This window comes from Tachysurus vachellii, chromosome 8 (assembly GCF_030014155.1).
Source record: "Tachysurus vachellii isolate PV-2020 chromosome 8, HZAU_Pvac_v1, whole genome shotgun sequence".
Taxonomy (NCBI): domain Eukaryota; kingdom Metazoa; phylum Chordata; class Actinopteri; order Siluriformes; family Bagridae; genus Tachysurus; species Tachysurus vachellii.
In genome coordinates, this window is record NC_083467.1 from 11,445,531 (window position 1) to 11,473,520 (window position 27,990).

Here is a 27,990-nt window from a genome sequence, read left to right on the forward strand (position 1 = left end):
AACAGTTATAATCAATAAAATATTAAATCTAAATATCACTTAATTTCAAAATGCTATAATTTGTTGCTAAAATTAATTACCATTAATTCTTAACCATTTCTACTAGCAGCATTAACCAATATGTAATTTTTCAACAAGGAATTTGATGACATCATCACCAAGATGTATTTATGTAAAGTCAGTGTAGTAAGGCAGCAGAACATGCATGAAGCCAGAACATCTGCTTGCTGGACCCTGGAAAGAACCCATGAATCATGCTGATTTGCGAAATCGCTGTTTGTTAATGTCTCCCAGAATGGTGATAATTGGCCTAACGTGTTGAAATGTCAGGAAATTCTAAACAGACTTATTATAAGGCAATCACCCATTCTCATCTCATCTAGGAAAACTAATCTGAGTTTCCTAGAAATTTGATACAGACAGAGGCCCATGATTCACATATATTTAATAATAGCATTTAAAGGATTATAAGGAAAAATAGCTGCTTTGAAAAATGTTATATAAACTCTTTTATAACGTCTTTTGTTTTAACAAGTGTGTTATCAAAACCCTTCAAATAAGAATAAAGATAATGTTGAACTGAGATTTTACAGCATGTTTAACTCTGCCAATTCTACATAATATCAAGTATGTGTCACTGTATGTACACGACAGAGACGAGGACGACGAATAGTGACATTAAAGATGTCATTTTAATAATAAGGAGCAGGTAAACACATACATACAACGTAGTAAAGACGACAATGAGTGAAGACAGTGGTGATGAGTATAAATAGAGTCAGGGTGAACAGACAGGTGAAGACGGGAAACAAACATGGTGGATGACGGGGTGCAAAGGATGATGGGTAATCTAGTCCGGTGAATGAGGGTAGATCACAGGGGAAATGTTACAGTATGCTGATAGGTAAAAGATGTCCTTTTAAGGGTACTGTCCCAGTGGCAAGCTGTTATATTTCTTTATTTCTTTCTGTTTTATAATCATATTTTTCATCTTACCCTCCTCTTTCATCCCCCCCCCCCCCACACACACACACACACTTTTTAAATGATGGCTATGCCCCTGATTCCAGGAAATGCTGGATTATCATGTCCTACTCTTATCTGAAAAGAATATGAGTTATTGCTGTTTCTGTTGCCAAAACACTACAACAAACACCTTTATACCAAATAGCTGTGATTCATCACCTTCGCATTTTCTCTGTGTTTTTTGAACACAGATATATTTACGATATATACAGATGGGTGACAAATGCTGGTAATGGTAAGGCTACTTGCAATCAATACAATGATCTGATTAATCAGCCATATTCATATCTGTCCTGATGGGAGTGGTCTCTTCCAACACATCCATCTATACAGCATGAGGGATCACTGAATAGTTTGATGATAATGAAGGTGTTTTTTTATGACAGTCCACAGATTTCAACAGATGTACTGTACGCCTACTTCATCAAAATGGTAACTGGGGAAATAACCTTTGAAAGAATGATAATCCAGCACAGTTCCAGAGATTTGTAGACTCTGTGTCAAGATACACTGAATCTGCTCTAGTGGCTTGTAGACCTACACAATACTAAGACATTGAATGCATTTGCAATGTCAAGCTGCGAGATCCTAAGGTTCATATCTAGTCCTATACAAATATCTGTTTTCCCCAAAACCAGGCAGAGCCTTTGTTGTGGTCATTTATTTAACTGCTAATTATTTTTAAGTACAAAGGGTAACAGTGAAACAGTGCTTAAAATTTGTAGACTATATAGAGACTGTATTCTTTATATCTAACACACAGTACTTGAACTAAGTAGCATAATTTTCATTAATCCTAACAGCCACTTAGTTGACTATGATGTATAAAATTCTGGGCTTCAAATCATTTGTAATACGTCTTCTGAACAATCCAACTGCTTTAACTGTTTTCTTTACTGCTGCTCATGCTCTGCTCCTCTAAATACTTTCAGATAACAGATGACTCTGATCATTAAGAAAATGTACAATATACAGTAACTATAATTATACACAACTCTGGAGTTGAACATTTCATAATAGTTGATTTGTGTCTGTAAAGCTCAGCTGATATGCAGTTGCTGATATCTATTCACTTTTAGTGCCATTTATCCTACAAAGGGATGCTGGGAGCTCTGGGCTGAAAGTGGAAGGACACTCTGGATGGGGTATCAGTCCACCACAGAGCACAGTCTTATACAGTACATACTCACACACCCGTTGGACAGTTAAGAGCCTAAATGGATGTCTTTGTGTCGATGGAGGAAACCAGAGTACCTGGAGGAAACCCCTTCAGCACAGGGAGTACATGCAAACACTGTGCATCCCAACCCCAGAGGTACAATGCAGACATGCTAACCATTAAGCCACTTTACTTAAAAAAATAGGCTTAATTATCCCACACATTGCTAAATACTGACAAATATAGTAGGTCAAATACATGGGAAGTGAGTTAAACAGCATACTGCATGCAAGCAATTGCTATGAATGTTACTAATTTGAAAATCTGTATTGAGAGTCTATGCTGAGAAATCATAAAGCACTTGTGATATACATACAGGTGTCTTCAAATCAGACACCAAATCGAATAGTTATAGCCAGTGGTATTGCTAGAAAGCTACGTGGGTAAATCTCTATATAATGTATCGTGCACCACCTAATGTTCTACTGTGGGAAGTCTCAACATCCTTTAAGCAGGAAACACAAGTTTCCTATCTGAGACAATCCTGAATAAATTCTATGGCTCTAACACCATTGTCTTAGAATTTAACAAAATAACCTGGATTGGAGCCTCTAAACTCAAGCCAAGTGGAACAGTAGCAAGGAAAGCTAAGAGAACTGGGAGAATAGAAGGAAGCACAAGGGAACCTAGCTTACTGTATAAAGAGAAGCAACTGTCACCACTTGGATGAAGTCACTGTCCAATATAGCATGAATTGTAATGGTTAGCTCACATCTGGGAACATCTGGGGCGTTATCTGTTCTCTTTATAACAGCTCATTGGTTAAGGGAAAAAATATTTCTCACAGTTATTGCCAAGGATATGGGATCAGGGATTTCTGTCATCCTACAATGCACATATTGAGACTATACTGGTGGGTACATCTGAGGCCATCAGCAATGCATTCCTAATCTGAAATGCATCAACCCACATGTTTGATGAACGCATATTCTAAATCCTAGAGTCTCCTCTGCATGGAAAACATAGAGCTTGCTGATCATATCACAATGCCAATATGCTAGTTTTATAGAAATAAATAAATAATAAATAAATAAATAAAAACATAATAAACCTGTATTAAGCAATGAATGAGAGGTATTATTAATACACCATTCTTTCTTTGTATTGGTTTTTAGCTCTTTTTTCTTGATGTGTCATATTTCCTGTGGTTTTTGTGGTTTCACTGAGCGCACAACTTCTGACCTTACCTACCACAACCTCATCAGTTATCACACATCACATATATTTCCCATGACATTAACTAAGCACTGTTCAGAGGCCAGAAGTGATATTTTACACCTTAATGTTAAGACAGGGAGACTTGATGGAAGCTAATCTTCAATTAGCTTTAAATGTTTATTAACACCAGACAAGAGTAAGGGCAGAGGCATTAGTCAGTTAACACCTCCCACATGGATGGATATGAGGCTGCTATGTTTTTTTTGTGTCGTCTGGTCTGATGGAAGGGGAGACTCTGCTGTGCCTTTGCCATAGATGGTAGATGACAGGGAGCTGGTTTCTAAGCAGCACATACAAACTTGGTACACACACTTGCATGCATAGTCACATCTAAGCATTCAAATGTCCTTGTGTAGCTCTGAAATCATTTACAATTGGGATGGGAAGCAACACAAGACAACATGTACAGAAACATTTACACACAGGATTACACAAAAGCTGTGTTTAACATTTTATATTGCATGACATATAGACTATGACTACGAAAATCAATGACTGCTAAGACGGGTGTGTAGAATGTTGTAAAAAAGGGAAAAGTAATGTGGAAAATTCCTAGAAATGTATATGACAGAGTGTTGATAGGAAGGTGAGAGATAAGAGAGGGGGACACTTCAGCTCTTAGATTGTTATGCAGTAGCCATGCTGATGGCAAAGTGAAACCATTCATCATGCTCTCAGTCTGAAGAGGTAATGATGTCATGAGACAGCCATTCACAGTGGCAAAATGTTGCAGATGGAAACACAAATGGACCACATCATATCCCTATTAGGCCACCATCCAGACCAGTAAAGAAGTGACAAGGTACCAAATGATATCACAAATGGTCCTTCTCATGCTAATGTAGTCTTTAGAGGTCCATGAAGAACCAAGACACTTCTTGCACTGGTAAACTAGCTTTGTTAACCAAGAAAAAAAAATCAAATCTAAAATTCCCAGTCTATTAATACAACACATGGTCGGTTAGTTTTGTTAAACCGTTGTTTATCTGATGCCTCCCTGACCTACCCACAGATTTAGCTGCTCACACACCCAGAGTTCACCTCTGCCCTTCAGATTCTTCCCTGATGTAAACTGAGGTCTTTTAATGAAAGTCTAAAGTATAGCCTCTCATTAAGTGATTTTCTTGTCTCACCTATGACCATGTACGCATACTTGTATTCTCCCACTGGCTGAGATCTGACCTACAACATCCAAGAAACAATTGCAAACAAATGTGCTACAGTCCAAAAGGTTCAGTGCCCTGGCATGAAGCAAGATTTGCAAAGAGGATTTAGATGTTTATTCATGTAGTCTGGCAATTCACGTTTCTGTGATTTTTGCATTGTAATTATTTAATCGTTAAGGAAAACATTTAGAATAGAATATATACAAATAGTACTTATTTGCCATGTGAACGCAGACTCAATCTGTTTTACGCATTCTGTTATGTCATCCTGTAAGAATGAAAGCTATTCATAACAGAGTTTGTCAAGACCTAAAAAACTTCTAATCTGTTTGCAAAGGTTCAAATGTGTGTTTGAAGGTAATTTGGCTTCTTAGTCAACAGATGTACTGTAAATATCCCAATGATTTATGTTTACATTTCCTTGCCTTTGCTGCATGAGCAGAAAAATGCATAAATGCAGTAAAAACAGATGATTCCCAGCACATGGCAAACATGTGAAACACAATTTCTAGCACATGGAAAAGCAACAGCAAATGCAGAAACTCCTTGGCTCTGAAAACATGCAGCATTAATGAAGGATAAAAATGGAAAAAGGAAAAGTTAAACAAAAGATGTAATTGTTGAGCTTTTAGTGTTGTTATGTTATGTTGAAATCCTTTTTGGAAGCTTAAAATAGAGCTGTCTTCTGAACAAGGCCAGGGAGATTTTGCAAATGTCTGATTTCTCTTCTGAACAAATAGGGCATTGAGAACAACAGAGGAGGAGGAGAAAAGAATGAGGCAGTGGTCGGTTTTTACAACAAGCCCTTTGCAAACCACTTGTGAACATATTTATTATCATCATCATTTTCTTCTTCTTTCTTCTGCAAACTATTAAAATCATAAGGATAAAAAAAGACCCCAAGGAGATGCCTACTGCTCAGTTCAGTGCATCTCAGATGTAATGTACACACGTGCATGTATTTGATTAAAGCTCCTAAATGCTTTTCCTCACTTGTGGCATAGACAGCTACAAATACATGTGGTAACTTCAGGAACTCCCAACAAAAGCTATCTCTATCTATCTATCTGTCTGCCGCATTTATCCATTCTTTTCCTATGACTACTGAAGAGATCTAGTATGTAGACCAGCGGTGTCCAATCTTATCCGGAAAGGGCCGGTGTGGGTGCAGGTTTTCATTCCAACCAAACAGAAGCCACACAAAAGTCTACTAAAAGCCAAGAACAACTGATTAAACAGGTGGAATCAGGTGTGGCTTCTGCTTGGTTGGAATGAAAACCTGCACCCACACCGGCCCTTTGTGGATAAGATTGGACACCGCTGATGTAGACTGAACTTCCCAATATATTTCTAAACAAACTCCACGTGGAAACCACAGAGGAAGCAACAGATTACTAAAGCACTATGACATGTTTTATGTCTAGACCATTTAATCACATCATAGTCATAGCGCTAACAAACTGAGATAAACATATACTATTCTTTATCTATGAGATAAACGTATGTTGTTTAAAACATGATGACATCCTTTGCAGTTTGATGTAGTGTGGACTAACAATAAGCCCACATTCACTGATGACCTGCTCAGACAGGATGCTCTTCCCATGATATGTCAAGCAGGACAGGATGGATTCAAATGGAAACTCTGGACATTTTTTTTGGAATTCAAATCCTTGCCAAACCCTATATATAGAAAAATATGTTCCAGTACACAGACTGTCTTAGTGACAAAGCATCTGTGTCTGGATTCAGTCTGATACTGTATGTGTCTGGCAGATTTAAACTTCAGGTAAGTGCTGTGATAATGAAACTGCTTAACTAAGGTCTCTTTAGTACAGGACATTTGTCTACATCCATGGGGATATAGCCTTATTATTCAATTATTGCTTCTAAACATAACTTGCAATGTGAAAAATCTAAAAAAAAAATCCTTCATTTTAGTTTCAGGTGAGTTTTCACCTCATCCGGCAAAAGCCAATGTCTGTATTCAAGATATTACTGGTTCTGCATCCATTACATCTGCTGATCCATGAATGTATACAGTAATAAACACAACTTCAGACAACTGTGAGGAACAAATCCAGAACAGAATCACCAAGATTTACAAGTTACACTCTGTTATATCTGATGGGTATGAGTCACACACATGCACATGTATGCATGCACACACAGGATTTATTATCATTGTAAATATGATAATATATAATGCTATATCTATCCCAAACTTGTGAACAGTAAGTTTCTATATACTGTAAAAGCTGCATGTTTGTGCTGTGAGACACATTATCTTCCTTCATAAACTTGAATTTTTAATTTTAAATGATCGCAATAATAATTGTGTATTACTGTCATTTTGGAGACATTTCAATCACTGTCTTATCCTAAGTAACCACTTTACCTTAATCAGGGCTGTGGAGCATTCGATGCTTATCCCAGAAACATTGAGCACAAGGCAGGAATGGCATGCAGGACACCATGCGTATACACACACACACACACACACACTCACACAAATAATAGTTGTATTCACTAATGTGGAGTAAGAGCTAGTTAAACAACCATACAATTTCTGCTTTTAAAATATATTTCAACTGATTAATGAATTCATGCTACAGTATGCTATGTACAATACAAAATTGTATTTAATTAATAAAAATATGCATGTATTACCAGATAACAAGAAACCAACTGTTTCTGGTTTTAGATGTGTGTTATAGGGAGCTTTATAGGAAATAAGCTAGCTTTCCTGAACTAAACAATAGCAGGATCAGGCTGCATATAAAACATTGCATTTAGAGGGGTGCTGTATGCATCTATGGCAAACTGTTCTCCTAGGAATTACATGGAAGCCTGTAAAGCCTATTTATACATGGAAAAATGTGCTTTTTACAGGGTTTTTTTTTTCCAAAAGGGTTTTTACACCCTTTTTTTTTGTTTGGAAGAATGCAACGAAGTTCACATTAGAATGCATTTTGAAATTATAGAAAGTACCATATGTCTCTGAGAGAACTTTTTGACAAATTCCATCACATCTGACACCATGTTTCTGTAACCATAGTGTAAAGGCCTAGGTAATAAACATGTCTGACCGCTGAACCAAATTGGATTGTAGAAACAGATATAGCCTCTCAGTGTATAACACTGTTAAAATCTTTATAAAGGAAGACACTGCTCTGTATCACAAATTGCACCATCCAAAATAATTGTTTTAAAAAAAGGCCAAATTCCACATGTGACATGACAGCTTAATTATATTTGCCTAAACCCATTCTCCCTCATGGATAATTTATATTGCCTAGAGCAGTGATGGACTGCCTGTCCATTACCACATGTTTTGAGAGCCACCTGCATAAGCAAGCCTCCAGACAACACTAAACGTCTTCACTTAATATGATACCTTCCTAGGGGACAAAAGAGTACACACCTGAAAATCACTATTCTCTTAGTAAGAGCAAACTGAGAGTTTAGCATGAAACAGGAAAGCTAATTTACCTTCAGGACTCCTTAACACAAACTAATCAGAATTTAACCACATTTGTTTGGATGCCTTTAGACATGATTCTGCTGAGAGAGAACACTAATGGGACTTCTGTGCCCAAACAAGTGAGCAATTCAAATGTCATGCTTCTGATGAAAAAACAGAAGTCCCACATGACCACACAGTTTAGATTGTAGCCATGGCAATAAATTAAATAAAGACAGTAATGCTAGGTCTGAAGCTGCTCCCGGTTTGCTGTACAGTGCTTTTTTTGTGGAAGTTTTTTTTTTTTTGTTCCTTTTTTGTTTTCATGTCTGAAAATAGCTTGTGTAGAACATCTAACCAGGGGACAAAGAGTGTTTTTAGAGTGTTCAGTAGGTATTCCACAAATTTGAAGAATTATACTTCAACAGTATTGTTCCTGCAATGTTCTTAACCTATCAGTTGTTAAATGGTTGGATTTAAAATGCTATTTAAACAATACAATGTCCAGTTTACTAAAAAATAACAAAAAAAAAATAGAAAATAGTTAAAGGAAATAGTGTTTACTCTGATATCCGCTATTCTTGTTCTTGCTACTATAAACAAAATCTGTTAATCTACAGCATATAGACACCAGTAGTATAATTCTTTTCTATAACACATGCTACTTATACTACTAATTATAAGATAAAAAAAATATTTTTACTTAATTCGCCCTTTGAATTTAGGAAATGTTTCAGAACTCATTAGAGCTAATGCAAGGCCAAGACGTTTGTTTCATTTTTAGCCATTTGAATGACAAGGCAGGCGTAAGGTGCAAACAGGATGTGGAGTGTTGAACAGGCATTCTGCCATTTCTGAGCCCAAAGAATCTGCTACAGCTATTCTCCAGGCTCAAGCTATCGTTTCAGTGCAGGAAGCTGAGCTTCTACAACTCCCAATTGCCAATTCAAGCCTGCAAATCACAGCATGGGTGTCTGAGGTGTCTTGAAGTTTAAGACAGATTTTTTTATTGCTGCGAGGATGTATAATTGATGGACTCAACTGTGCAAACAACCCAAAGGTTTGTTGGGGTCACAGATACAAGAGGATATACGACACCTCTGCAGCTTAAACAATCAGTGTTCCTTGCTTTCCTTAAAGTAAGACTAGAAAAAAACAGAAGTGCAAAGCATAAGATGAGAGTTCCAAATATACTGTTTGTGTCAAGACTCTTTGAGTATGTTGGAGATCTTTGGGTGAAGTCAGTTAAGACACATTGAAATCTAATGACACGATTCTCCAAGACCACCCAGCATTTTAGCATGCTCACACCTAAGCATTTATAAAATAATATACAAACTAGATCAATATATTTAGGAAAATGTCCCTGAATAGTTGTGGGTTACAAACCAGTAAACATAAGAAATTCTGTTACTACCAAGGTTCATAAAAACACCCAAATGCATGCTAATCGCAGGTCAGTAGCTAAAATGTCTGTACAAATGTTTTTCTCAATTATTTGTAATCTCTGTCAGTTCAGTTTAATCTTACTTGTATAGTGCTTTTAGACGATAGAATTTACAGAAATACATAAATTCAGGATATATATCAATTTATCACTAATGAGCAAGCCAGAGGTGATGGTGGTGAGGAAAAACTCCCTGAAATGGCATGAGAAAGAAACCCTGAGAGGAACCAGATGGAAATCATCCTTATCCAAGTGACATCGAACTGTGCCATTGTAAATAATTCCCTGCTATAACTGTTCATGGCAATTACAATCCAAAGCTATCTCCATGGTTTCTAAGCAATCCTCAGCAATCTATTACATCTTTAGGCTGTACATGTGGAGCCATCCTCCATGGCAGTCAGTGATCTGACTCCAACCAGAGATAGGACATCAGGATGAATCAGGCAAGTCCAATTAGTGAACATAACTAGATAGAAGCTATACTATTACTTTGCTGGAAGAAAGAAGAAAGTAGTGTGGTTTTTCAGCTTGTAGTTAACTATCTAATTCAGTAATCTGACATGTTTATCTAAAAACCTTAACATTAGATATATCATTAACAGCTCAATTAATGAACTGTTTAAGAAAATAGCATTCTTGCTAGTTTTCCTTTACAAACTTAGTGGAATCATTGCAATGTCTGGATCTTTCATAAGTTTATTAATGTTTTTGGCACAAAACTGGCTACATAGGATGTCACCTATGCCTCTCTCACACTGCCCCTAAACAAAGAGTCAGAATGCGTCGGGACAGAGAGTCAGGAAGATAAACAGTAGTTTAAGCTGTTATTTCCACTGTTGTTGATATTTCTTTTCATTCTCCCCTGACAGAGAGCAGAACAGTAAGATCTATGCAGGATGGTCATATGAGTGTGGTGAAGTCTATCACAGTTTCCCTCCTGGCCTTCAATCCCTGACTCCTATTTACACACCAGTCTTCTCCACATGCCTCTTCCAGGAATCAAACAGATAAAGCAATGAAATATTCATCTGCCAACTCAAATAAAGAGAGTACACCAGAGAATTTCAAATCTAGCAAGGTTGAATCTGCAAAATGTAGACAATTTGCCAAAGGATTTAGTAGAATATACAAGGGAAGAAAAATATGTTTATTTTTGGATTGATGGAATGCTTGAGATTTAACTTTACCAGTTTATATCTAAAAGTTACCTGTTTTATTATGCAATGTTGTTTTTTCCTAAATCTGAACAGGATGTCTCCCTGAACCCCAAAATGTGTTTCAGTTCTAGCTCACTAGAGTGCCTGCTTACAGTAGTTCAACATGCTGTACAAGCCATTTGACTCAAAGAGGATTTATTCTAGCCCTCAACCTTAGCAATGTCAGTTAATCTAAGGAAGTGAAAAATCTGATAGGAACTAATTTGGAGACACATGAGGCTACCCTGGCCTCTTGTGAATTTTGGAGAATAAACAAGTATTAAAAACTTCTTGGAAGTTCAGCCTAAATCAAATAATCAGGACCACCAACTTTATATTAATGTAAATTTACAGACAGGCAGGCTGATGAATAACAAAACTGTTATTCAAAACTATTTCAGGGCAGGACTGTTTATACTTCCTTCTTTTCCACCTGGCATCACAATCTGGATCATTCTCCCAGTTCCTGTGCACAGTAAATGTAATAGATCTAGTAAGTTGAGAAGATATAAATTTATTCTATAATTCAGGTAGAAGGTAGACATCATCATGATCTAACTGAACTCAGAGTTTTGGTGGGGCAGGACAACATTATTAATGATATAGCATCAAACACTCACTCTCACTCACTCATTTTCTACCGCTTATCCGAACTACCTCGGGTCACGGGGAGCCTGTGCCTATCTCAGGCATCATCAGGCATCAAGGCAGGATACACCCTGGACGGAGTGCCAACCCATCGCAGGGCAAACACACACACACACTCATTCACTCACGCAATCACACACTACAGACAATTTTCCAGAGATGCCAATCAACCTACCATGCATGTCTTTGGACCGGGGGAAACCCCCGAGGCACGGGGAAACCGGAGGACCCGGAGGAAACCCCCGAGGCACGGGGAGAACATGCAAACTCCACACACACAAGGCGGAGGCGGGAATCGAACCCCCAAACCTGGAGGTGTGAGGCGAACGTGGTAACCACTAAGCCACCGTGCCCCCCTATCATCAAACAAACTACAGAAAAAATATTTTTTTAATTATTCAGTGTTTAAAGTCAACAAAGCTAAACAAAGGCCTCAAACAAAAGTCAGAAGGATTTCACACTTGACTTATGCTATAAGCTACTATCAAGTGAATTTCTATCGGTGTTTTTTGTTGTTCAACCTTTGTTCAACTGAATTTGATACAGTTGGTTTGTTTCATCATTAACCAGGGTTGGCAACTTTTAACAAAATTTCTAATCTGCTAAACTATACCCAAAAAATCAGCCATTAGAAAACTTCCATGCTCCTATACAATAGAAACAATTTACCTTTGTTTGTGGAATATGGAAATATTTTCCATTCCATCCCATTTGTTTGATATACACCAGGATCATACAAGCCGCAGAATGTTTTTCAAATATTTGCTATAAAAATTAACTGTCTTTTCTGCTGCCCCCACTGAAACCATTCATAGAAAACATTGGGCACTATGATTCCTGCCCCACTGGGCTCTATTAAAGCTTGTTGCAGTTCCCTTAGGATGTGATAACAACTATGTTGAAGCTAAGTAGGTTAGTGAGCACACAGCTCCAAGGTTGCACATCAAATCGATGAACCATCAAATCACATCTGTCAAATAGCAACATTAAATAAATAGTTTAAAAGAAGAAAACAGAGAACAAAAGAAAAAAAATAAATTAGTATTTTAATAAAATACGAATGTACAGAATTATGACTGAGGAATGTATTAGAATTAAAAATTGTTGAAAGGCTGATATATGAGGGACTCTGTCCTCTCACCAGTCTTTAGTATGGGGAAAAAAATCTAATCTGTACTATATAGTTAACTTTCAAGGTGGCCTACTGGTAAGTTTAATTTAAACATTATTGTGAATTCCAGTTAAGTAATTGTTTAAGCCATAGTGGGCTTTAGGAGATCAGCATAGGCTTTATAAGCCTTAAGGATGCAAGAAAAAAGTCTAATCTGAACAATTAAATGTGGAGTCTTACTTAATCAGGAACGTATGAATGACTTGCTAAGAAAATAAAATGAGACAGTCTGCTCCATCAATGTTGTGTAAGAACTTCTCCAAGGGACTTTCACTAAAACAAAGCAGTGGGTGTTTCAGGTTAGTGACTATTCCAGATATTTCCGGCAGCAATCACTTGTATCCAAAAATGGTCTAAATAGTCATTTGAAATGGGTCATAAATTATGGATTGTTAAGGTTTTTCACAGAGTTTATTGAAGAATTATTACATTTACAGCAACACTTTTCCACATTACTGAAGAATCCAGGGCCATTAATCTTCAACATGTTGAACACAAGTTTTCTACTGAGATTCAGTAAATCCCTTACCAACACACCCCCAAAATCCCAATTGAACTTCAGTCCTAAAACAACTTTACATACATTTGAGGCATTAAACTACATCTAGATGGTGTTTCAATCTACTGAGCTGTTATGTAGGATACACTATAAACAGACCATGCACAAGCAATGGAATATGATTTGTATGTAGACTTTATGTTTTATGGCTCTTTCTGGTATCTATACTCCCTAGCAGCTCACTCCACCCTCCAAAATCCAAACTGCCTCCACCCAGTTTCAAGAGGTCCTGACCCACAGAGGAGGAGCACAGCATGTGCTACAGAATGGACAGGCGAGCTTCTTATCTCTAAAGTGACAGGTCGAACAGACCACAACTAGTGGTACTGAAATGCATCACATCTACTACATATTAGTGTTTGTCATTAGTCCAGCAATACAAGACATAACAGAAGTACTAATAGCGTATACAGATTTCCATATTTTGAGTCATATTTCATTAAAACATTGATATAAATTTCCAGCGTGCACGTTTTTTTTTTTTTTTTTTTTTTTAGAAAGTATTATTTAGGGAGTCGAACTTTGTGAAATAAAGACTTTACTGTTAATAAAGAGTGATGGATAGATAAACCGTGATAGATCTAACTACTGTATCACAGATAACGCACTTTGCACAAGATCAGACAATTTGTCAACTGTATTCTTGTCACAAACTAATAAAACTAAACCCAACATAAAGAACATACCTCAGTTCTGCTCGGATGTGCGCTGAACAAAACGGCAGCCACAAGAATCAGCAAGACGCGCATGGCGCCTGCAGCTGTTCCCATTACACCGCTACAGATAGCACAAACTGCACAGCTCGTCCTGCTGATTTTTCTCCTTGTATGTCTACTTTATTTCACTGGAGCCTAATCTACAGGTTTTGTCCGCATCTTTGCTCTCGAAGTTATGTGGTTCTGTTCAAACCAACAGCTTCTAGATGAGTGTAATACACTCCCCTTTAGACCTCCCACCACCTTCAGCACGTCTGAGCACAACCCTATGTGCCAAAGAAGCACTCACTTTTCGACATAGTTGAGAGAAAGTGTCTGCAAAGTCTGATAGACCAAGCAGAGATTAACATATTCTTCTAAAAGAAGCTTGCACCGTCGGTTTTCAGGACGTGTTTTATTTTCTCTCTGTTCCAACGTGTGCGCGTAACGCAGGAGAGCGAGCGCGCGGAGGTAAGAGCGCGTCCAACTTTTACGCACTTTGCTTCATTCTTAATGAACACCAGGAGTGTATTTTTAAGTGTTGTTTTTGTTCATAAACACAACAGAGTATCATGGATTTCAGTGTTAACTTTTTTTTTTAAGAATGGTAAGAAGTGTCATCCTAAAGTTTCAGTACATGTAGGACTTGTGTAGAAATAGGTTTGTGCAAGACGTTAAGTAAAAAAAAATGTGTCTTTACTTTCGCACTGGGAATCTAATACACTCTTAAAAACAATTGTAGGTTGTGTGTGGGCTGTCATGTGGTGACGGCGTTCCTCAGTGTGCGTGTAGGTGAGAGAGAATGAAATGTACATTGCGGATGGAGGGAGTGATGCAGCCACAGCACCGGGGACTAGTAAAAATCCTCAGGTAAACACCATTTGGACATTACTTTGGACACTACTTTTTACAATGCATGCATTTTTACAAATCCCTCATTTAGGTGTTTTTTCTATTTTTAGGGTTCTTTTGATTTGTCTCATCGTCTTCGCCCTGACTTCAGAAGTTAACGCAGTGAGTTGGTTTATTATTAAAAGTACACGACGCTTCGATACGCATCTCCAACATGCCAGACTAAAGAGTGTGCACTTCTAAAGTGGGCGTGTCCAGGGTGTGTTGAAGCAGGGCTGGCCCTGATATTTAACCCTAATGTCCACATGAAAGCTCTAAAATACTGTATGTATAGTAAGGATTCTGATTTTGTTGTTTGTTATTGATTATTTCAGTGCATATATTCTAAAGATTATATGTTTTTACAAACAAATGGCTTTTTACTTCCTATATATGAATGTCTTTGTGAATATGAACAAAATATGTGTATTCATTAGATTAAAAAAAGAATATGTTAAAAAAACAGTCGATAGGGAAAACATTTTGTACACTATAGCACTATTCGGACGGGACTAGTTTTCCAAACGACGTTAGAGTTAGATTTTTTTTTCAGTCTGTCATTTCATGTATGGATTCGGACGGGACTAACATCTCTGTGTTTATTACGGAGATAGGAGTTTGTGTGTTTTACATGTGGGCGTTGCACAAGACCACATGTCCAGGATGCGTGGATTGCCTATGGTCATCATATGGTTTTATATAGACTTCTATATATTTTTATAATAACTTCTTATAAACCCACTGGAATAAATACGTTTTTATATAATTTTCACGTTATGTAATTGACTATAGAAATGAAAGTACTCTTACCTGAAACTGATATTACAGTAGCCAGTCTTAACAATTTACATGATTTGGCTCTTCTTGTTGATTTCATTTTTTTTTTATTATTTCTTCGCAGGGTAACAAACGCATTTACACACATTATTGGTGTGCAGAAAGCAGAAACCTGAATACCGGTGCGCTAGGGTTAATACGGTAGTTCACGTTGACCAAAACAGACAAGAAAACGCGTTTTGGAAAAAAACATTTTTTCGGCAATCACAGACATTCGCATTCAGACGGGATTAGATTTCTCAGAGAAACGCAGATTTTGCTGAAAAACAGTAGGTAATTTGCTCTGGAATTTTTACACAGGTCATGTGAGAAAAAGACAGATATGGCTGATTCGGACGGGATTAAAATCACAAAGTACGTCTGTGAAACTGAAATTTCTCTAACGACCCCCTATAAAACTAGTCCTTTCCGAATAGTGCCAATGTTATATTCTCATGGAGCATTTTGTTAGGAACACCGTGGGTAGGGAAGGGTAGGGTAGGGTAGGGTAGGGTAGGGCCTAACTTTGCTTGCAAAACAACTTCAGAAATTTATAGCATGGATTTCATAAGATGTTGGAAACATTGATTCTGGTCCATGTTGACATGATTGTAAATTTCCTGCAGAATTGTTAGGTGCATTTTTTTTTTCTGTGAATTTTCGTTCTACAACATCCCTAAGGTGTGCTCCTGGATTCAGATCTTGTGACTGGGAAGACCACAGAAGAACCCTGAAATCATTGTCATGTTCATGAAACCAGTTTGAAACATAGAAGTAGCCACTGGAAGATGGTAAATCGTTGGCATGAAGGGATGCACATGGTCAGCAACAATAATGAAACAGTCTGTGGTATTCAAGTGATAATTGATTGGTATTAACAGGCCCAAAGTGTGCCAAGAAAACATTACCCACACCATTACACCACCTCCACCACTCTGGATTATTGAAGGCTGGTTGGATTTGTGGATTTATGGTGTTGAGACAATTTTTTACCCTTCCATCAGCTGAAATCGATATTCATCAGGTCAGGCTATGTTTTGGTCAACCTGTACCCACTGTAGCCTCAGCTTTCTGTTCTTGGTACAGAAGTGAAACCTGATGTGGTCTTCTGCTTTTGTAGCTCAGCAGCTCACCTCAAATTTAAAAGTGTTCTGAAATCTGAGATTCTTTTCTGCTTACCACAATTGTACAGAGTGGTTAAAGCAAAGAGCCATAGCAAAGAACAAAGACCTTAAATATCTCTGTCAGTACAATTGGTTTTAAAGTTATGCAGGTTAAAAATAACTTTTTTTCCCAGGACAGGTGTATGATTTCACACACACTATGAAAAGTTAAGATAGAAGCCACTAGTTATTCAAATGGAGTTTAGACTCCAATCAAAATCATTCAGTAAATCAAAAATCAAAATAATTCAGTAAAGTCAGTCAAAACAATAATCCAAAAGCACTTTGGCAAAAATTCAGCTTGTACAGTTTAGAGACAAAGGAGTTGTATATACTGTATATGACCCCAGTACACCATAACTGAGTGATGTATGGACGTTGGCATCATTATATGGGGTGATTCTCTGTGAATTATGCATTAATGTGCAATAAATATCACTCTGAAAAACTTAAATATTGCAATGTACCAGAACATATTAGAGAATAATTTGATCTCATGAGCCAAGAAAACAGGGAGAAAAGCCACAAGCATACAGCGAAAAATAACTCAAGAAAGTTTGACTTGAATCTCATTTAAGAATTATAAAGGATGGTTTACGGATGATTTGCCAAGAGGAACAGGCAAAAATTGGACGACTAATTATTTAATTATTCAGTGTTTAAAGTTCTGATGTAGAAACTACACTAATCTCAACCACAAAGCAAATCCTGCCAGTCACAGGCGCCATGAAAATAATGGCTGCTATTGCTGTAATGCATGGCTGTATCTCTGTCAGATATAATCTGCTTGTTTACGGATAAGAAGAAGAGTGTAGAAAGTAGTGAACGTCACTTCATATCATATCATGCAGTGGAGCATATTATAACTGAGGGGCAGGTTTCATTTCTGTTATAGCAAGGAAAGACCGCTCCTGGGGTTGTGGCATGTGTGGTGGTATAGCAGAGACCCGGGAGGTAACTAGCTAGTTATTTAGTAAAGCCATGGCTGAAAAGAAAACTCTATGGTATTATAGATGTAATTTAATAATAATTTAATATATTTAGGAAATGTCATACCATATACTACAGTTCAGATATTAACCATTATTGGTTATGTTTTTCCGAAGTGTGATTTATTCATACAGAAATGAACAATTGTCAGAAATTGTCTTGTGCAACAAAGAGTATTATAAAAAAATGTTAATTAGACAACATTTTATTAATGTTTGTAATGTATGTATTTCTAATTAACATTTTTTTTACCATTGTCTCAATCTAAACAATCTAAACACTATAGAAACTATAACTATTTAGGTTCTGAATGTAGGTTTTGTTATTTAGCTCTAAAACAGGAAAAACTAACCATCTGTCCATCATTAGTGTCATTAGTGTGATGCCAATGTAATGACATGCTAACATAAATAAAAAGAAACAGGTTATACCTCCTACTGGCCACTACATTGTAGATGTTTTTGGCAACTTCAGAAAATTATTGTATGAGCAATTAAGGAGTGAACTGATGCACATTGATGCATTCTTTTGCTAATAGTCTTGAAAACTTCAGGCATTATTCTTCGTGCTCTGAAGACTAACCGTTGTATTTTACCTTTAGTATCCATTATGGAAGCTTTAAAGGTCAACACAGGCATTCTTGTTCAAAGGTTAAGACCCATGTGGGAAAAATAAAATTTCACTCATGTGTGCCTAGATTTGTTCCTGTCCGGTGTGTTTTCCTTTGTGCATGTTAAATGTCATGTAACTTTTTACAGTTTGGCACCAGAGATTGGGGAAAACTTGTAAGAGGCTTTGAAAGTACTGCTAGTGACATTTATTATATTGGTTTTACATTTTCTCCAGCAGAACACCATGTACTATGAATTACTTCTCCATATTGATATATTAATATCATACTCTGCAATTTCAGAATTAAGGTCATTTGCCAAGGTGGAAGAAAGGAGCTCCTTGTTTATAGGCCTTATCTGATTTTACACTTTCTTGATGAAAAACTTGTGACGGTGTCAAGGGTATATGTTGTGCCTTGTGTTGTCCTCGCTGCACTTATTATTTTCAGTTCAGCGTCATTCCAGAATTCTGGAATCAGTCATAATTTTGGTTTTCTGTCTAAATGCATCAAGAATGCACCTTTATATATGCCCTTTAACCTGCCAATAAACCCACTAATGTGTGGTCTACTGTCTACTCTTCTCCTTCCAATTGTGCTTCCACATACTGTATGTGCATTACCAGTGGGCTTTAGGATTTCTCCTTTTCCATGGAAAAATGGTAGCTTGATTGGAATGAGAATTACTATCCCATGTCTCGAGAAAATCCCAGCATTTCCTAATAAGCTATGTAATCAAATTAGAGGTGGTATTAAATTGCAGTGGTCAATTACAATTAAATTGTAGTGAAAAGTCAATAAATATGCAAAGAAAACCTATAGAACAAGATTCTTCATCTTTAAAATCATCTGTTAGATTTGTATTGAATACTGTTCCCAGATAAAGCCCAAAAACTAATGCATTGTATCAGATTCATGCAAAAGGTATCCTATATTCATATTAATTGAAAGTGGGCATTTTGGGCTTTGAATTTGAATGTAGGAGGAGAGCAGTACATGCTGAACAATGGGACAAATGTCTGACTCTAGAGTCATAGATCTGATGGAGAACATGATGTTCACATATTTTCCATGCACATTTTTTTTTCATTCAGTGTTTTTTAATGGGCATTATATAGTAAATTGCTAATATTACTGTGACAGTCTGGGGAAAATCCTCAGCTGTTGTGTGGCTGAATTCCGCAGGCTTTGCCCAAAATTAATATCTTCCCCTAACATACATGTAAGTTCATCCTTAAGAAACCACAAATATATTACAAAAGACATAAAATTGTTTGATTAACCGTTTATTCTTGCCTAGGTTTTCTTCCTTCTAAGATCTTGTTAGATAAGTAGACAGTTTAACAAATGTGGTGGGAAAACCATCCACCTCCTTAGCTGTGTGATTTCCTCAAGCGGAGTTGTTTGAGAGAATCAACTAAGCTTGTAAGCAAAATGTCAAAACGCTCTCAAAATGTTTGTGTTGCATTTGTATTGCAGCTGGAATAGAATTTTTGATGTAGTTTAATCTCTTCTTCACATTTTTCATTTTACTTGTGGTTGAGATCAGGGCTGTAAAATACTTGCATACTTGTACTTTGTTAATATGCATGTAGGTTTTACTCGTAATAGTTTTATTTAAATTATACTTAATTTAATTTAGCCTCTAGTTCTAGTTTTTTAAGAACTAGTCTCATGCTATACAATGTAGTTATGTTCTAGCTAATTTACTGCACTTTTTGTACTGTAACTTGAGAACTAAATATGAGAACTTGTCTAGATTTATCTACATTTTTCAGGCAAAACTGTGTAAAACAAAACAAAACTGCTTCAAAACAAAATCGGTTTTAGATGGATTAATTTGTTTTTTACATTAAAACATGATTTTAAGTAATTCAGTTAATAGCATTTACTTTTTACCTTTTAATACTCGAGTATATTTAAATATAGCCATGCAACCTTTCTTTCACTTGAGTACAAATGAAACTGAATTACAGCTGAGGGTTCTATTCCCACCTCTGTCCAGTGTGTGTTTTGTTTGAATGGTTTCCCTGGACGGGTTGTGGGGGTTTCCATCTCCAGTACATAGACATGTTTTGTAGGCTGATTGGCATCACTAAATTGTCCCTAGTCTTTGAATGTGTTTGTGTGTGTGTGTGTGTGTGTGTGTGTGTGTGTGTGTGTGTGTGTGTGTCCAGGCTTGACCTTAGGATAAGCAGTACAGAAACCATTTGGATAATTTCTCAGTACTTTGTACACCCCTGATTGAGATAATTAATTCTAAAAAGACACACGTTTCAGTGATTATAATAGAACTATAAATAGAGAACTGGCATTGTGAAAATGTTTTGCCAGGTTACCCCACAAGGGTTTTCCCAGGCTACCCCACATTACACTGACATTGTGAAAATGTTTTGCATGTTTGTCACCACTAGTTTAGCAGTGTGCATCCTCTTTGGGGAAACCCCTCTGACTTATGACAAGGTTTTGTCTGCAGGTGCTCCCTGAGGTTGCGTGGTTGGATGTGAGAGTGGGTGGGTGCACCTTTGGTTCTGCATGTAAGGAAAGGCATTTGTCTAGGCAAAGCATGATGTCTATGAGCGATAAGAACAGGAAAATGGTCAGTATATCTTTGCCAAAATAATCCCCTCTGAAACAGGAGACAATTGAGGGAAGATCTATTGTGTTGGATTAAAGGAAATGGGAAAGGAATTGAGGCGCAGATGAGAAGACCATGTGTTCATGAGTTCAGCTTCGCACTTTACGTATGTATATTGGTTATTAATGTTTTAGTACACAAATATACACAGTGTATATGTGTGGTAATAGCTCCTGTATGTGTGTGTGAATGTGTGTGGGTTTGTTGATGCACATTTAATGCTCTACTGGAATGTGCCCTTTTACTACAGATGCAGAATGTAGTTCAGTGAATGGGTTCTGTGGATTTTGCCTATTCTCACTGTCCTGAAACCTTTTTGACCCTGTATTGGCTCAGAGATTTTTGCCTGCCAAGAAACACAAGACCACTGTGTTCTTTGACGTGTGTATTGAAAGCAGCTTTGCTGTATTCTTATTGGCCTCTAAATTAACTGCATAATAAAAGGTAATTTCTTGAATCACAAGCGATAATCTAAAGGAACATCATGGCCTTCACTTTTATTACCACATTACGTATTACTAACTTTTACAATCCTTTCTTTTTTTGCTTATGCTCATGTCTCTATCTCTTCCTGTCGCTTCCATGTCTCTTTCATTGAAGAGGATGTACATCTGTTTTAAGACAATGTGATAAACATCCTGATTTTAAAATAGTCCTGTGAATGGTAAACTAATGGGTTTACCAGATCGTTTAGCTGAGAAAATCAGGAACAGGAAGGGGATACATGCCAGAAAATATCTTTAAGATGACATTCAAAGTCTCTGTGCTATATTTTTCCATTAATGTTCAGTGTTACATTGAACAATATAGATTGTATAGAGGTATAACGTATTTAACCAAGTGAATACTAATTTAACTAAACATATTTAGCACTCTTTTTTTTTTAAACAAAAATCTTACCTTTAAAATAAAAAAAACATTAAAAAACCTTAAAATGGTCCCTTTGACATTATTTTAATATCTAAACATATAATGTTTAAACATGAGAATATATATGGCAGTAGTTACTACACTTATTTAATATTATTTTACTATTTTAAATTATATTTAAATGATACATTTTGCAGACCTAGTATATTTTTTTATTTTACTTTGAAGCCTGAAGTAGGTATATTCTTTCAATATCGTTGAGCTTCACACAGCGCTCACATAACCCAACTAAAACAAATATAGATTATTTAAGGCATAGATTAATGATTGCTTGGAAAGCAGATGCATAATGTATACAAGTTGTCAAAAAAACAAGTCTTTACATAGTTTCATTCATTTTTAAAAATTGTGCTGAGAGAAAAGCCTGACATCACATTGACATTACAGTCACACCTGTCCAAACAAAACCAAATGAGGGGGAAAACACATCATAGTTTAAAGTAACTAAATCAGATGATGTGGAACGATCTAGAATGTTGTGTATAATAATATGAAAGGAGACTATGAGGATTTCAGTGATGTCATGCGATGATGAATGATTGCATGCTGTCTAACAATGATGTCACAAACAAGTGGATATGTTGTGGTTTCCAGTTGGGTTTTATTGGGAAATGGCTGGTCAATTTTAATGTAAGCTTATGATATCTTAATCTTTATCACATCACAAACCTTGCTAAATCGGAGGTGTGGTGGGGTTTTGGGGGTTACGGTGGGTTTCTTTTTTGTTTGTTTTTTTTGTTTTGTTATGTTATGTTATTTTGTAGCAGATAAGCAGCTTACAGTATACATTTCATACAATCTAGTGTAGTGTCTGGGCCATATACTATGTGGTCCATTGTTAAGTGCCAAATCTGATACAGGGCATGCAGCTAATACAACACAGTGTATTGTTTTAACAAGTATTATTCCCCCTGAACTTTTTTTTACCTTGTATGGTGTTATCTGAAACTGAATTAGACTTAACTGGGATGATATGCTGTGCCTCAACACAAACACTGCTCATCACCTTGAGAACACCATCCAAACAGTGAAGCATGGTGGTGGCAGCATCACGTTGAGCATTCACCTCAGACTCTTGGTTGACTTACCTGATTAATGCCCACCTTATCTGTTCACTGACATGGAATTTATAAACTATTAGCTGGTGAATAGTTCTCTAGGCAGAGAAATACTTAACAAGGAGGCTTTATTAACAAGGGAGGCTTTGTTTTGAAACAAATCATAAAATTAGTATGCATACTGTGGTAACTACTGGGACCTTTGTCTAGATTTTATATGACAATAATAATAATAATAATAATAATAATAATAATATGTAAATAATTTAAAATGGGGTCACGGTGGCTTAGTGGTTAGCACGTTCGCCTCACACCTCCAGGGTTGGGGGTTCGATTCCCGCCTCCGCCTTGTGTGTGTGGCGTTTGCATGTTCTCCCCGTGCCTCGGGGGTTTCCTCCGGGTACTCCGGTTTCCTCCCCCGGTCCAAAGACATGCATGGTAGGTTGATTGGCATCTCTGGATAATTGTCCGTAGTGTGTGATTGCGTGAGTGAATGAGAGTGTGTGTTTGTGCCCTGCGATGGGTTGGCACTCCGTCCAGGGTGTATCCTGCCTTGATGCCCGATGACGCCTGAGATAGGCACAGGGTCCCCGTGACCCGAGGTAGTTCGGATAAGTGGTAGAAAATGAATGAATGAATAATTTAAAATGAATAAAATCCTTTAATAAAATACTTTGCTGGGATTTTTAAGTTGAGGATATAAACATGTAATATCATCAATAATATTCTTTGCCCAGGTTGTCACACATAAAAGGTCAGCTTTTATAACTGGAACTTTTTTTGGCACTTGTACTTGTACAACTCATTTGCAATTTTCAGGTCTTAAGTTTGTAAAACACTGGTCTAAAAGTGACAGTCTGCTCAAGCCGTTGGGTCTCAGTTTAGACAAACATGAGAGGACTCCTATGGATTCCAGGGCTTTCCTTGCTTCCTTTTATAGACTATTAGCCACCCTTCATAGTGTATGATTTCACTCTCTCTCTATTTGTCTTTGTGAAGTTACCGAGGGTGGTGGGTCAGTTTTGGCAGCGGTAGTCAAGGAAACAACATTCCCATGTCATCCCTCGCTCTTTTCCTCACTCTACACACTGTGCTGATCATGTAGCTTGTCCTGAGGGGAAAGATGGATAATGGCTTTTAGATAGTGGTACAGTATGTGAAAGTGAGCTAAGTCTCAGCTGTGTTTGTGTATTGCTCATTAGAATCAGTAACGGACCACCTTGGAGTACAGGTGCTCTAATTATCCTACTAAAAGTAAAAGCAAGGCTGTTCATTATTATAGTTTATGTATTCTTTCAAGCAATTAGACAATAATGGTTGTGTACATGTATAATACAAAAGAATGTGCTATTCATGAACCTATTAGCCATGTGTGGGTTGCTGAAATGACAAGGCTTAAAAGGGGCAGACATTTCATAATGTAAAAAGAGAGTTAGTTAGCTATTTAAGGCACTAAAAAAGATGAAAGGATACAAACTTCTATTAAGCATATTTTGGTTGTGTCCTCAACAAAACGCCTGTAGGACATTCGCAAACATTTCAGCTATAATGATGCGATGTCTGTCCTGTCCATGTCCACATATAAAAGACAATATTAGACTGTAGATAATGTCTTTATTTTCTTTTGACCTCTTTAACTGTGAGGTTAATAGTTTTTGTGCTAGCAAGAGAGTATTTTATCAACATTTCCACATCATTGAAAATTCCTGATTTTTAAAAATTTATCTGCTATCCAGAAAAAAATGTTTTACAGTCAGCCACATCGCTCTTCAGCCAGTATGTACAGTTATAGGATTGAGGTGAGTCACATCACTGTGAAGTCTTTTGAGTTTATATACATAAAAAGTACATTCCCCATGAAAATTTGTATTATGAAAAAGTCAAAGTTTTTTTTCTAAATCTAAATTTAAGAGAACAAAAACAAACTGAGCTACTAACAAAATCTGTTTTGTGTGATGATTGTCCATCCCTGAAACATTAGATTCACTTCATAAAGCTTTACATTAGATTACAGTTTAACCAGAATCATTTCCGTAGACGATTATTGATTTAAATATTAATTGTTATTAATGACATATATTAACAGAAGGGATATAAACAACTGATAAACAGAAATGATGTTAAATTTCACATATTTCTGTCCTCACCTCATGCATTCCTATCTGCCTACACAGGTAAAAAAAAACGATTCAGATATTAACAATTTGCTTTGAGATCAGTTTGCCGTGTTACAAAAGTGAAGCATACAATGTGATTAGAAAGTGCTATTTGTACTATTAGTGCTATTATGCACATAGTGTTTAGAATTGTGTTTAGAACAGTAAACACATTCACCAGCACAAACCTCACATCCCAGTTATGATGTCAGGACTGAATTTGTTTGCATCTTCAGGAAAATAAAGTCATTTTTGCTGGGAAATCTCCAGATCTGTCCACTGTCTTTCCCTTCCTGTTAACCTTATACCTCCCCATTCTTTTCCTCTCCTCCCTAAGTCCTCCTTCATTTCCTATGAAGCGATGCTTATACAATTCCGTACAGGTATAACTCTTAACCTAAACTCTTAATCCATCATAACAATGAAAGGTGGAATGGGCAGCTTCTTGTCTATATTGCCATTTTACGTTTTACTTTTTTATCCACACTCTTTCGTGTGTAACACAGCTCTTGCTTAATCTCCTGGTTCATTTAGCTGTGTCAAGAACAGGAAGTGCTGATTAGAGCTGTGGGCCCCTGGGAGTTGAAGTTTTTCTTGACTTGATGTGGAGAGGTCCAGCTGTGCTAGGCTGCTTAGGGCGGTTTGAGGATATGTTGTTGACACAGAACTAGAGCTAGAATATCAAACAGAGATAGTGCATGCTTGTTTTTTCTCCCTTCCTGGTTACAAATATCTGTGTGCTCATGAAGTTGCATTATGTTCACAAAAAAGAGCTGAAAATGTCATGGTCTCTTTGCTCACCTAATGTTTAGAAAAATGATTTTAAATTTCCATGTTATTCTTTACAATTGCTGTGTATTTTTGTCTCTACTCCATTAGCTTTGTCATTATTTATCCCCTATTTGTTGCACATGCGTTCATGTACACAATTTGTTACAAACAGTTCCCATGCTTTTGAGATGGAACAGAGTCTGGAGGCTTCCAGAATCTTCCTCATGGGGGATGAGAGTAAAACAGGCACTTTTGACCTTCAGCTGCTCACGGAAAGGGGCCAAAGAAATATACCTCCTATATACTTGTCTCTCTCTCTCTCTCTCTCTCTCTCTCTCTCTCTCTCTCTCTCTCTCTCTGTCTCTCTCTCTCTCTCTCTCTCTCTCTGTCTCTCTCTCTCTCTCTCTCTCTCTCTCTCTCTCTCTGTCTGTCTCTCTCTGTCTCAGTGGGGTAAAGAAAGTAAAGTATTAAAATCCATGATTCTTCTGCTATTTAGACCAAACTGTGTAAAGAACATGGTCTTCTTGTGAGAACTGTATGTTTGTTGCTGTAACACAGCCCATCAGTCATAAAATTCAACGCAATTCAACTACTACTACTAATAATAATAATAACTAAAAGATTTCTATACTTTTATACTTTTGTTTTTTTTAAGATGAGCTGCCAAGCATATAAAAATGAAACAAAAATAGCATTTGATAAATTTTATTTTATTTATTTCTTTTTTTGGCTGAAGAGTGTCACTCATATGAGGTCAGCTTTTGTAACTGGAATATTTTTTGCCACTTGTACTTATTTGAGTAGAAATTTAAAGTTTCACTTTTGACCATTTTTGGTCAAAAAATTTTGGGTGTGTGAAATTTCAATACATACCTAACAAGATATAAATTAGGATCGGGTAAGGATAATGTTGTAGGGTTCTGATGACAGCAAGGGTAGAGAAAGCAGGGACTGTTTCCAGGAGCTAGAGTAAAGTCAGATGGGAAGGTGGTAGAGAGGGGAAAGACACATTCATTTACATGAAACAAACACTGACCTCAAGGAATCTGGATTATCTTGTCGTTTATGTGTCGTTTAAATTGGGAAGATTTACTGTTACAGTATGTGAAAAAAAAAATCTTGAGTACATGTGTGTTTGTTTATTTTTTTTTATATTTATTTTACAGCTGGATGTATATTGTGTAAAAAGACGCATCTGTATCTGCATCTGTTAACAGATAACTTTACTAATACTGCTTATAGAAATTAAAACAGTTTTGGCAAAGTAAATGTATGTTTTTTGCATTACAATTCAAGTGTTTGATGCCTGCATGAGTGTTCATTTTTCTGCTGTTCAGGCTTTTTATCTTTTTTCGTTTGCATATCTCAGGTTGGTTTAAACCCACTTGTTTCTACTCTTATTCTTTAGAGCAAGTGCAGAACAGAATAGATGTCTTTGACTAGGATGAGTCAGTCTCCTCAGCCATAACATGCCCCTAATGCCTGCTGTATACACTCATTTGACATCAGTCTATCAGTTTTTATTTTCTATGTGCTCATGTTGAACCTACATAAGGGTCATTTAGGTGTCGTTGCTCCTGAACAAGGGCATTGCCAAGCCCTTTTTGTTCCTCTGGGTCTGTGATGCTGGTGTTCTCTTGTGGAAGAACAACTCTTGATAAGGAAGAGTTTGACAGTATAGATCATTATAATTTAGCTTGTTACTGTATGAGATGTTTAAGGTGAAGGTACGGGGTTTACAGGGAAGCTAGAGTGCATTACAGACACACTGCACAGTAATGAGTTTGGTCTTGCCATGATGCATGTCTCAAATAATCCAAGAATTGCTCAGTACTCAGACAAATTTTATGCAAGTTAATGATCCTCTCATTTTAATACATCAAAGTGTCTGGCAGTGTGTCTTTAGTATTAGTACATAAGAGTGAAATAGGTCTTTGACTCTGAATCGTGTAATAATTTCTCTGGAATACACAGCCGCAGAACTTCAGTTTAGCCTGTTAAAGGAGATTAGTCTACTAACCCATTCAAATACACACAGACATATGTATGTACTGTATATGGACAGTATTTCCCCATCTGTACAGAGCAGATGTGCAGATGTTTCATTTCAATGAAAAGCCATATTGAAAGCATTTGCACTGAACCTGTCACTGTTT

At 36.8% G+C, this 27,990-nt stretch overlaps 2 protein-coding genes across 2 annotated transcripts in view; one reads left to right on the forward strand and one right to left on the reverse strand.

Moving 5' to 3' along the window:
• col4a1 (collagen, type IV, alpha 1) overlaps positions 1-14,037 on the reverse strand; it is a 42,490-nt gene extending 28,453 nt beyond the window's left edge. Inside the window, exon 1 of the mRNA XM_060876254.1 lies at positions 13,803-14,037. Coding sequence (XP_060732237.1) covers positions 13,803-13,886 — 84 coding nt within the window. The 5' untranslated portion in view covers positions 13,887-14,037. The remainder of the gene's footprint in view (positions 1-13,802) is intronic.
• An 88-nt stretch (positions 14,038-14,125) lies between these two features.
• The window catches only part of col4a2 (collagen, type IV, alpha 2), a 60,570-nt gene continuing 46,705 nt past the window's right edge, over positions 14,126-27,990 (forward strand). The window contains exons 1-3 of the mRNA XM_060876253.1: positions 14,126-14,282; positions 14,554-14,681; positions 14,774-14,825. Of these exons, the coding sequence (XP_060732236.1) occupies positions 14,614-14,681; positions 14,774-14,825 (120 nt within the window). The 5' untranslated portion in view covers positions 14,126-14,282; positions 14,554-14,613. The remainder of the gene's footprint in view (positions 14,283-14,553; positions 14,682-14,773; positions 14,826-27,990) is intronic.